The 12,095-nt window shown below is 38.6% G+C and overlaps 1 protein-coding gene across 4 annotated transcripts in view; it reads left to right on the forward strand.

The window, feature by feature from the left end:
• FILIP1 (filamin A interacting protein 1) overlaps window positions 1-12,095 on the forward strand; it is a 102,964-nt gene that overhangs the window by 40,592 nt on the left and 50,277 nt on the right. For all 4 annotated transcript variants that reach the window (XM_069011301.1, XM_069011304.1, XM_069011303.1 and 1 more), the window contains one exon: window positions 2,173-2,451. In XM_069011301.1, the coding sequence (XP_068867402.1) occupies window positions 2,179-2,451 (273 nt within the window). In that variant the 5' untranslated portion in view covers window positions 2,173-2,178. The remainder of the gene's footprint in view (window positions 1-2,172; window positions 2,452-12,095) is intronic.

Raw genomic sequence — 12,095 nt, forward strand, 5'->3', positions numbered from 1 at the left:
GTTGATTTACATTGAGCATAAACACACTTGAAATATGCATTCCTAATCTCTCTATTAACAGGTTGAGAAGCCTATAATCAACTGCTCAGTCTTTACATGGCTTTGGGAATTGTTATCTCAGCTCCTACAAGGACAGATGGATCAAAGTGGCTGTCTTGAGTTATGATGTGACTGTGTGACACACTACCTTTCACAAAGCCTAACATATTCAGCTAAGTGCATCTGGCTGATTATGCAATGTTTCAGGTTGATGATGTGTCTCAACTAGTCATAAGTTAAATTTAACATGAATTGTGCACCTTCAGGTCTATAAGTTGAGTCGTCTTACTACAGAGAAATCCCTAACATGGCATGTTACTAAGCGGAATATACTGTAATATAATAATCTGTTTTCCACTGAAAAACATATACAAGACAGTCTTCAAATATTTGTTCTTAAAACATGTAGGATGTCCTAGAGCCATGAAACCATTCACTGTAAGCCATAAAAAATAGGTTTGGTTTTGAGATGAAAGTGGCTGGAGGCTGTGGCCCACAGGGACTCAGAAGGAAACACTTAGAAAATAGAGACAGATTGAATCCCAAGTGCTCTCTCCTGAGAGGAAGCGTGGTTGGAAATTTCCAAACCCATTAAAGCTAAACAAATTGAAAAGCCCTATCTGAGAGGAAACATAGTACTATGTTTATTTTTCCATTATAAATCTGAAACCTAAAAGATTTCCTGAGGTTCTCAGGTATTGTTCATGCTTATAATGGAGACCTGTTTTTAGAAAGTGTAATTCATGTATTTAATCCAAACTGTTTGATGAAAAACACACTGCATAAGCATTCAGGAAACTAAAGGCCATTGTGTACCTGTATCACATATTGTTTGGATAAGAGCAGACCTACAATGCAAGGAATCTCTTTGTGAATCTCTCTCACTCCAAAATATGGGGTCTAATTCTCTCCCTATTTACGCTGCTGGATGAATTCCACTGAATTAATGAAGACATGAGTAGCCAGTCATAATAAAAGACAATCTTCATGCTGAGTGTGAAACTACAATAGTGCAAGGCTAATTGTGAGCAAGAGATTTATAATGCTGGCCTGAGTCAAGCCATTGCAGACCCAGTGTAATTTAGCAAAGCTGATTAGTCAATGTATTTTAGGTTTTGTTCTATCACTAGTGAACTGCTTCTCTGAGCTCCTTATCAGAAGAGTGCGATGTTATTGATGTTGAGAAGCATCTGTTTGACTAATGAACAAACTGCACACTAAATCCAGAGATTAATTTAAATGAAAGGAAATACGTGGAAGCAGTGGACTATTTTTCATTAGATTTATTGCTATAAAAATTTAGCAAAACAGTAGGTCAAGTGACAGAGCTAAGGAATATTTACTGTTCTTGTCTAAGACTCAGTGTAGGTGTTTAAGAGGACAGAAATGTAAGCACTGAATAACCATAACCTGACATTTTGGAGAAATCCTGAATCTTCTGGAAAGAGTGTGTTGATCTTGCCCATTTACCTGTCAGTGATTTCATACCCTTTGTGCTCATTTTTCAAACTTCTTTTCAACTTTCTTTTATGGCACTTACTGTCTAATAATCTTGTGCAGTATTTGCCACCTGATTTACTTTGCATTCCTCATTTTTCTTGGTTATCTGCAATAAAATCATTGCTTAATTCAGGGAAAATGCAGACTGAAATTTGTAATGCATTGGCGCTCCACTTTCATAGAGATTTATACTCCAGGAATATGCTTTTCTAAAATTTAATTGCATTTTTGTTTCTCAAGTAAGCCGCATGTTAAAATAAGATCTATTTGACAACCTGGTTTGTTTTGTAGTGTTGAATTGTGAATGACCAAAATGTCAGCTGAACAAAAGGAAACACTGAAACATGTTATTTATCATTTTCCTGCATCACTTCTAAGTTGCATACATTTAATCAGCATTTGGCTTGCTGAAAAAGATGGCTAACCTTACCTTAGGACTTTTTTCTGCCACACACAGAGTTGTTGAAATGGTTGAGCTTTCTACCGCAGTCTCTTGAGCATGACAGTATTTTTCAGTTTTAAAAAGATTGTTGTTCTTACCAAAGGCAGTATTTCCACTGTGGCTTCTTCTTTTTTTTTTTTTTTTTAAGTAATTTTGTTTATAAATGCATCTTTATGTTTGTTTCTTTCTAGGCAGGGATGAGATCCCGAAACCAAGGTGGAGAAAGCTCGTCTAACGGGCACTTCTCCAGCTCCAAGCCTGTCATCAGCCATGCAGAGAATGAAAAACTTCAGGAGGATGCCAAGAAAAAGAACAAACCTCATCGGAAGGAAGATGAGGTCATGGTTTCAGCAACTGTCAAACGGCACTCAAAATCACCTGGTCCTAGTGAGCGAAAGAACAAGAAGTCCATAGAGCTTTCTAAAGAAGACTTGATAAAACTACTCAGTATAATGGAAGGAGAATTGCAGGTAAATGAAGCATCTTCTAAATCATATTTTCTATGTACCTATCTATTTTTAGGTTGTCCAAAGAGCACAGGGCTCAACTCACAGGGACATGCATATTTAAGGCAAAGGACCACAGGGAGAGAGCAGTGGTAGCTGGTGTTTAACAGTCATAGTTTTAAGTAGTGCTTTACTTACCACTGCAGCTACCAAAGCAAAACAAATTATAAACACCTCTCAAAGAAATACCTGAGAAAAAATGGAGATCTGCAGGTGAGGCTGAAAACAACCATAGGGGAATCGGTGGTGGATGGGAAGAAGGGAGGGAGGAAGACAAGTAAATACAAGTAATGTAATTACAATCATTACTGAAAATATACAAGAGGCAAGTCTGCAAGTTGGGAATACTGAAAATGGACTTCAGATGTCTTCTGGAACTTCTGCATATTTAGATGTTACTGACAGCTCAGCCAAAGCTCTGCCTGTCCTGTCTGATTTCTGGAGTTCAGTGCTCTGCACATTCCTTGCCTTTCAAAGATCCATTAGTTTGATTTCCTGGAGCAGTGCTTGCTTGAAAGCATCTCAGTTGCTCCAGTTTGCATGTTAATTCAGCCCAGTAGTAAGTCCTTGATGGCAGTCAGCCTGATTCTGCACTTAACTTGCCCCTGAATGTCCATCCAGTTTTGAGATTCCCTTTAATGCTAATAAATCATTGAACTCTCAGTAGTGTCAGCCTTAAAAAATTTCAAAATAAGAAGTTGAAACATGGTATTTCAAAAAGTCAGTATGAAGACTTGTGGCTTTTCATAACTTATCCCCTTTTGTAGCAGGACTGCTTGTCAAATTCATACATTCTTTTGGTTGTACTTTAGTGATCTTTTTCACTGAACCTACAGACAAGCAGAAAAAAGCTACCTGACCTGTCTGAAAACATTTTGTCTTAATCCCTTTATTCTAATTAACCATTACCATTTAGCTTTTCATATAAGGCTTTGCTTTTCCCCTGAAACCCACATTCATAACATTATTACTTTAATGTTGAACTTGTTACCATCTTATCTGAATACAAGAAGCAATTGTTCTGTTAATTTATTTGCTACACGAGTAACCATTACTGTAACTCTGAGATTCCATCTCACTAAGTATCATTAAGTATCACTTTTTCTGCACATAATTCACCTCTAGTTTGTCAGAAACTACTCAAGTTACAAGAAGTATGCATTCAAAAGAAATAATTTTGTCAGAGAACGGTCATTTTCCAATGAAAAGCTGCAGGAAAAAAAAAAAAAGGAAGAAAATCTGTTGAATGCAATTTTGTGAAGGAAAAAATAAATTATCACTAGAGAAAAGTAACCATTTTTATAGTGCTTCATTTTACTTTATTCAAAAACTTGTGTATATAATTTCCTTAGAGATGGAGCTAGCGTGCAGCTTCTGTGGTGAACAGAGCCAAACCTAAATAGAAATGTATCATGCTCATGTTGTTCAGAAAGATTTACCCTGAAGTCACCTTTGTGGTCTGGAAAGGGGAGGTGAAGAAAGTCACTAATGTTTCCTGTGTGGCAATAAATGTGATCTTTATTGTTTGAGTAATTCTCCTGTTCTTCACCATACTTTGTGGGGTAGTTACACAACCTTTGAAGAGCTGCCTGTGTTCTCATTATCCCTCTGGGGATGATGGGGATAGGTTCTGGTCAATACTTTTAGGGGTTTTCATACATACAGACCCCAAAGAGATGTTAAGGACTGCTAAAGCTTCCTGGCATGACAGGAGGTTGTGGGGACAACCACACTGGTAGCTGTAGAGTGCATCTGTTCTTCTGCTCCTTGCAGCCAGGCAGGGATGAGAGTAATTATTTTTAATCCACAGGGGTTTTAGTTATTTCCCTGGTACCTGTGTTGACCCATTTCTGAAGTGGGCAAGCTACAGCACTTTGGCTTGAGATGAGAGCCTGGCTTTAACACTACAAATGAAGATGAGCCAAGGAAGACTCCAGCCAAAGTAAATACTCTGGTATTACCTCCTGGCTGTCACAGTGACCTAATGCACTGAGTCATTTCATGGCTTTTTATTTTCAGATCTGTTCAGACATCTCTGGTGGCTGGCTGGCGTTTTGTTGGACTGACAAATCAAATTGTGGGTTTATTTTGAAGCCATTTCAATACTGGCAAAGCAAACATTATCTAGGCATATGTAAGAAGATTTTGTTTTGAGAGTAATATCAGGCTGTACCTGTAGGGAGATCCATTATTTTCTGAACAAAAAAATGGGATAAAATACCATGACTGTTTACTCAGTCATGAGCAGGGAGCATCTTATGCCTGTACCACCAGGGTGACACTGCCTTGTAACCCTCAAACAGTGAGCTGAGCCACAGGAGGTAACCTGGTCATAACAACCATGGGGTTAGCAGGGTAAACTGGTAATGTATTCATATGCATCACGTGCTTTTTTCACTGTTCACATCATCTGGCGACATAGACCCACACCACATTGCTCTTGGTATCAATATTGAGCACTTACTTTATGACTTGATGCCCCAGCTCTTCACTTTGAAGGCAAACCTGCCAGAAAACCATGGAGAGATGCCCTGGCAATATTTTTGTCATAATTTTAAACTTGATTGGTTTTTTAAATTATAATACTCTCAGGTAGCTTGCTTGTGCTTTAGTTTCTGTCTCTACCTGTCTTCATGTTTCCTGGCTGGACTCTGTGCATTTACTGAATACAGAGAAGGAAAGCTTTCCATAAACATCTGAGGTCATCACAGCCTATGCCTTATTTTGTAAGAAAACAAAAGAGAATAAAAAGTATACAGAAGCTGTGGTGATGAGAATGTGTCCCAACATACATGGCAGGAGAACTCTTAAGTATGGCCTCTCTGAGGGAGAGTGGGAAGCAAATGAACTGATGACAGGGGTTTATTTTAATGGCCTTATAGCTCAGTGGAGTATATTTTCTCTTGTGAGATCTAACTGCTCATATGAAAAAAGTAGTAATTACATGGTCTTTAAATCCATATTGAACATATAGTGGCAAAAAATCCATGAAGGATTGCTTCTTATACCTGAAAAAACCTTCGATTTTTAAATACTGCAAAGCTGATTTGAAAAGAAAACTTCAAATACCAGTAGAATAAATTAGACCATGAAGGCATGGCATTAATTTATCTGGTTGTTACAGTGATTTCAGTCAAACCCACATGTGAATATTATTAATTACAGAGCAAGACAGGCAGTATGGATCTTTACAATGATGATATAATCCTATCTGTGGTTCACGGATGTTTGTCCAATGGCCTATGTATTTGTCCTGGCAGGAATATGTTCCTTTTCTGTATGGTTTCTGAGCAGCAGCCATTAATCTTCAGCAATACCAACACTGATTTTCAACATTTCCTGATTAGGGGCCCAAAAGGAAATGAGGAACAGTATTCCTACATGTTTACGATTCACTCTTTTATTGCATGTTTGGGAAAAAACCCCACAGTAATAAAAGTATATTTATAAAGACAGCATCCCACTACAAATAATTAGGTTTTTCAAGAAAAATAATTTCTTATCCAGATTCTGTGCCTATTGCTGGAGGACATTTTAAGTTTGGGAGACAGTTTCCTATACTTCACACCAATTTAAAATGAAGCAACTTTTCTGCTCAAGGCCTTTATTATAGTCCATGTTTTACTGTGTTTCTCCTGTGCCAACATGGCATTCATCCCCTGTAGCTCAGCCCCCCATTCCTGTTGAGGACCCTTGCATGCTTTAGGGCTGAGGGAAATGTTTCCTGAGAGCCTGGCACTGTTGAGGAACAGAGCTCCTCAGAGCCATGCAGCCATGGGGTGTAAAGGAAATACACGTTTAGGTGTCAGCTGCACATTTCCTCTGTTGCAGACCTGAAGGTGCAGATGGGCAATATGTGAAATGTGATGTCTTGGGGAACAGTAAGTTTAATATACAAGTGATATATAAATTAATCACAAGACACAATTTCTGATAAGTCCTGACTTCCAAATGGTCAAATGTAACACTGGCTTTGGTTTGATATTTGAAGGGAAACACTGTGTAGAAGATATTCAGAGGTAAACCTATTTACATAGCATCCCTCCTTCAAAGGGAGAGACCAAGTGACTCTGCTGTCAAAGAAGTCCATTCCTTATCAGTATTTATTCAAGACTGCATTTAAGGGTTAATTTGAGTGCTCACACGAGGTGCCAGAGCAATTGTTGCAGGGCAGGTATGGGAGGCTGGGGGAAGGAGTTCTCTCATCCAACAGAGACAGGAGGAGCTCACCTTCAAGACTTTCTTCTCCAGCTGGGTGGATCAGGGAAAGGTTATCAGAGGACTCTGTTTTGTTGTCTCTGGTAAGGTCCTTATGAAACACTTAGATATCAGTGGCTGCACATCCTGCCACGAGGAAAATCCTCTCTCTTAAAGTCAATTAACTCACATGGATAGAGGTGATAAACTAGCCATTGCATTTTAACAATTTTTAAAGGTATTTTAGTATTTTACTGTGTTTCAGAAAACTATGCTTTGTAAATGTAAAGGAAAGTTCTTTAGTTACCATCTTTCTGCTTTTTACTTTCTTTCCCTTTTGTATGGCTACATATTAAAAAATACATTTTATTCTATAATCACCCTGTTATGTTCTTTTTCCTAAGATCTAAATTTCCCTATTCACTTTTCTTCCCCTCTTTATTTTTCTAGTTGTGACCTTTTTACTTATTCTACCTTTTTGTCACTTCCCAACCCAGGCTTCCTCATCCTTATACTGCAGATGCATTGACTGACCTGAGAATTCTGGAGATAAAATTGTAGAAGATAAACTGTATATCAAGTCCCAGCATGTAATCTTTTAGGCAAGCACTCCATTCAACCTTTGTTGTTAACTTAATAAGCTGTGTTTTAAGATGAAGTGAGTTGTTTACTTTGACTACTCCTATTGGAAAATAGTCCCAGAACTGAAAAGCTTTAATGTTTAGATAACTTCCCCCTTTTAATTTCTAATGCAATTTTAATTATATATAGTGAAACCTTTATGAAACTCTGCTATACAGTGATCCTGTTTTGAAAGCCCACATCTCTCCCTCCTGTCTTTACTGCCTGATGTGTTTGTAGACAGCAGTCTTGCATCCTCTGAGCCTTTGTTTTTGCTGTGCTAGCCATACCACATCCTTCCAGTTTCCTCTAGCAAAATAGACTCTGCATGCCTTCCATCACCCTTTGACCAGCAGCAGTCACACCCTGGGCTCACCTTTCTGAGTGTCTGTAGCTGGAACTGCACATGATGCTTGCTGAAGGAGAGAGCTCACTGGTGCCTTGTGCATTTGGTTTAATATTTGCCTTTCTCTTAAGACATGGCATTATTTGGCCTTCCCATCACTTGCCAGTCTGACTAGTACAAGCAAGAGAATTTGACTGTGTAGCTGTTGTGATGTTTTTCTCTCTGTCTCTTTTTCCTCTTGCTGCATGTAATGCCTCAAACTGCTTTTGTATTGACTTTTCCAAGATGTTGTAACAACATTGTTGGAGGCACCTAGTTGTTGTTTAGTTAAAAACACTGTACAAACTTCTATATTTTTCTTCAGTGCCTTTTCTAATACTCTTGCATTAATATTAATAAATATGGATCTGCCTGGAAGCTCAAGCAAGGAATATGGGATAGATAGGTGGGTAGAAGCCAGATGTGTTTCTTGGCCCAGTACAAAAATCAGAAGAGAAAGCTGGGGCAAGTTGCCTTGGCACTAGAGAAAGCAGTGACGACAAGGAGTTTCCAAATGGTCATTAGCAAAATAGCAGAGATTAGCAAGCTGCAGATGAGCCAAGGCAGAAAGAATAGGTAACACCAGGGAAAAGTGCATGTAAGGTATCTGTGAAGTCTTGTTGATTGAATTGAAATAGTTTAGGACTTATGACCATATCATACAGATGAAATACAAATTCCTCAAGAGAAAAACCTTGGCATGTACAGAGCTACAGGGAAAAAGAGAAGATAGGGTTAACGTGAGGAGGGAGGGGTGATTTAAGGAGAATGGAATGAGGGGAAAGAGGCTGGGCAATAGAAGAAAAAGAGTGTAAGCAAAAGGGGAATACAACAGAGATAAATGGAGCCAAGCTAGAGACAAGGAAAGTGGGCATAAAAAAGGCAAGAAAATGAAGGGAAAGATGGTATCCACAGTGTAGCAAAATAAGAGCCTAAAAACAAACCCTAAAAATATCAGTCTGGTATATCAGTACAATGAGTTAAAAAATTCTCTCGTACTGACCCCTGGTTTGTTTGTGTTTTTCTGGTGAAGAATTCTTTAGCAGCACACACACAAAAAAATGTTTTCAGACCACAGATGCTCTCTTCTATTTTTATTGAATAATTTATAACCAGAGATTAATTTTGTCCAGAATAGTATGGTTTATTTTCTGTAGCTTACATTCACTGCTGTGCAAAGGGCAGAACATACCATAGGAGGAAAGAAGAACTTGTCTAGCAAGTCCCAAAATCATAAAACAGAACCCAGCTGTTTTATGAGAGAAAAAAAAAAAAAAAAAAGGTAAGACAGTATACTGAAATATAGTTAAATTGTGCTATTTAGGCACTTTCCTGCTCCCTCTGAAATTAAGGGCAGAGGTACTATCAACCTTAGTAGTGATAGCCATCCATCTCTTTGGTACCAAAATTGCCTTAGAATTATATGTTTTTCAAAGTAATAATCCTCAATAAAATATCACTGTCATTGGACAGCTGTAGCCTGAAGACCCCTTTCACAGACACTTCACAAAAACATCCTTCTCTATTAATGCCTGAGCTGTACTTAACAGAGCTACCTCTATTGCATTAGTTAGGCTTGAAGGATCAGAAGAGAGAGGAATAATTGGCAAGTGTCTCTGACCCACTGAACATCTTATCTAGAATGGAAGGAAGAGTATGAACAGCTTGGGGTTTTTTTCCCAAAATTTCTAAGTCTTCTGTTCAAAATAGAATAAAATTTCTCACAACCACCTTTTTAAAGTTTTGGTCTTGTTCTAAACTGATCCTCTCTTGCAAGATTTAAAAATTAATTTTAAATAATTGATATAAGTTGATTATTTATTTTTCTTTTTATTTACACTTAATAGAAATTGTATACTCAGTGCAACAGTAATGAAAAAGTTTGCATCTTTCTCATTTTTCTTAAGAGAAGGTTCACTCTGTGAGAGAGCACATGGCCAATCCTTTTGCAATCTATGTTAAATGCATGATCTCTCTGGCTTTAAAATATCTGGGATTCTTTGGAGAGCTTGCAATGAGCATATGTCTTATGTGTCATAATGCTGTCCAGTACTCTGAGTCACCAGTTGTTAATTTAACTTTGCAGTGGTAGATGAATCTGTTTTTATTAACTTGCTGCCCCAGTTGTGTATTTATTAAGGTTTTGTCTCTCATTCTCTAGATGAGGATCAAATAAGGTCTTGAGTCCAAACAGATTATTTTTCTCCCAAAATAAGCTTTAATAAAAGCAAATACAAGCCTTTACATAATAATTATGACAACACGGCAGAGAAAGTGTCTTGTTTCTAGGGTTAAAGGCTCCACCTATTGGTTGACTAAAGAGAGAGAAATGTAAGATTTTCACATAGAAAACTGCGGGTCCTACTGAACATCCTGTGTCTTGCCACATCTTACAAAATTGCTGGCTTGAGTGCAGAATTTTGCATGATGTCCAAAATAAAGTGAACTCAGTGACTTATTTCAGAGGGTTGTGCAGATGTGACACCCAAAATGATGCACTACTGAGGGAGGCACTATGAAGGGAAGTCCTTTCCTGAGACAGGAAGGGTTTGGATTTTGCAAGTGATGTCTTTCTTATCCTGGAAATTATTGGTTTTCTTTGCAAAAAAATAGCATAAATTCTTCCATATCAGAAAAATGAGTGGAACTGAACTAACTCAAATACAGTTCCGTGGTAACTTCCAGACATTTGTCACCTTCAAGTTTAAGCAAGTTAGAAAGAGAAATACTGATGTGGCCTCATAATGAAACCCCAATTCTCCTGTATTGGCTCAGGCAATCTCAGCAGTTCAGGTAAAATATCTTTTTGAAGGGCTGCAGAGTCATTCCTGGAAATGCAGTGGGAGGATGGAGAGGGGAAAGGATGTCCAACTGGGGCTTGGGGAGGGCAAAGGGAAGGATAGACACTGGGGGGAATCAGGGGGATTTTGGAGACTGCTGGAGGCTGTGAGGGCATAGTGGGCATGGCTGGGAGCTCTCGCTCTGTGCCTTTCATTGCCCACCCTCTCTAGTTGCTTCACACCAAGAGTTTGTGCCACTTTTCTTGTTTCCTCTGACAACTCCTCCGTTCAAATAATTGGCTACGCTGGTGAGTGCTTGCAGTAATGCAGTCCTACTGTTCTTGCCCATTCATCAGCCACCAGTAATTTTAATGCACATTGTGTAGCACAGAGTACTCAAAAACATCTTGTTGAAGCCAACAAAATGCTTGGACAAGAGAGAAAGTTGTGTATACAGTTTATTACACATGTACACACACTTAGGTCTGTTAGTGTCCCACATGCTCCTGTCTCCACAAAGGAGGCAGAAGGATTGCCTCTGATTTCATCATCCTGGTGGATACAGCCCTGCTGGCTCCAGCTTGTCCTGCTCCATCCTGCTCCTTGTGTGCTTGTTGCTGCCAGAAGGCAGCAAGATCACAGTGGGAAAAAAATGCCTGGGCTGATTTGTTCCTCTTGGAGACAGGGTACTCACAGCAGTAGCTTCAAGTGCATCCCTGAAATTCAGGTCAGAGCACCTAACTTCAGATGCTTCTGTTCCTTATACCATCAATGTAGCACTTGCAAAGAGCAATTTAGACAAGATGAGTTGCATGTCTAATGAAGATGCTTTTTAGTTTCCAATGGATTTCAACAAATTGGATGATAGTATAGAAGAGCATGAACTTGGAGGAAATAAAAGAATATAACAAATGGGGAAAAATAATAGGAAAACAATTATATTGATGTTAGAGTGCCATATTTTTTGTAGTATTCATAGCATATCTAGATCTTGTATATACTTGGGAATTAAATCTCATTTATGAGAAATATTATTTCCTTATGGAATGGAAATTGGAGCATGGTGGGGTTAATTTTCTGTGTGAAGCATAAGAAAGAGGTCCATGATCCATGGATCACTTGTGTCTTGGTCTAGACTTGTTAATAGGGCCAGATTATAACAGAAGAAAGAGGAAAATAAATGCTTTTTCTCTTATTGCCCTTTCATTAGTCACTTTTTTTTTCCTCTTAAAGAGCTGCTAACTGATCACAAAATAAGTTCTAGTTACAAAAGGAGCATGGCAACTTGATGGCTAGTTGGATCAATCTGTGATTTCTGCTTGCTGCTGGGCTTCAGGTCATGTGAAAAATATTACACAGGTGATGTTGGTTGAGACAAAATCTTTATGACTGGATACAGCAAACCCAAAACAGTGGGTTAAGCCATTGTGAGGCATTGCTGGAGCATGTAGAACACATCCCAACATGCAGATTCACGCACTTAACTTGACAGTGGACCCCTCGCCTTGGTGTCTCTGTGCTGACTGGATCATGACACTGTAATTCTATCTGCTGCAGTAACTGCCCCACGGCTTGATAATATCAAGCAAAGCACTCTTTCAGTGTGAAAAGACAAGACAGGGTAT

Source organism: Aphelocoma coerulescens, chromosome 3 (assembly GCF_041296385.1).
Source record: "Aphelocoma coerulescens isolate FSJ_1873_10779 chromosome 3, UR_Acoe_1.0, whole genome shotgun sequence".
Lineage (NCBI taxonomy): Eukaryota > Metazoa > Chordata > Aves > Passeriformes > Corvidae > Aphelocoma > Aphelocoma coerulescens.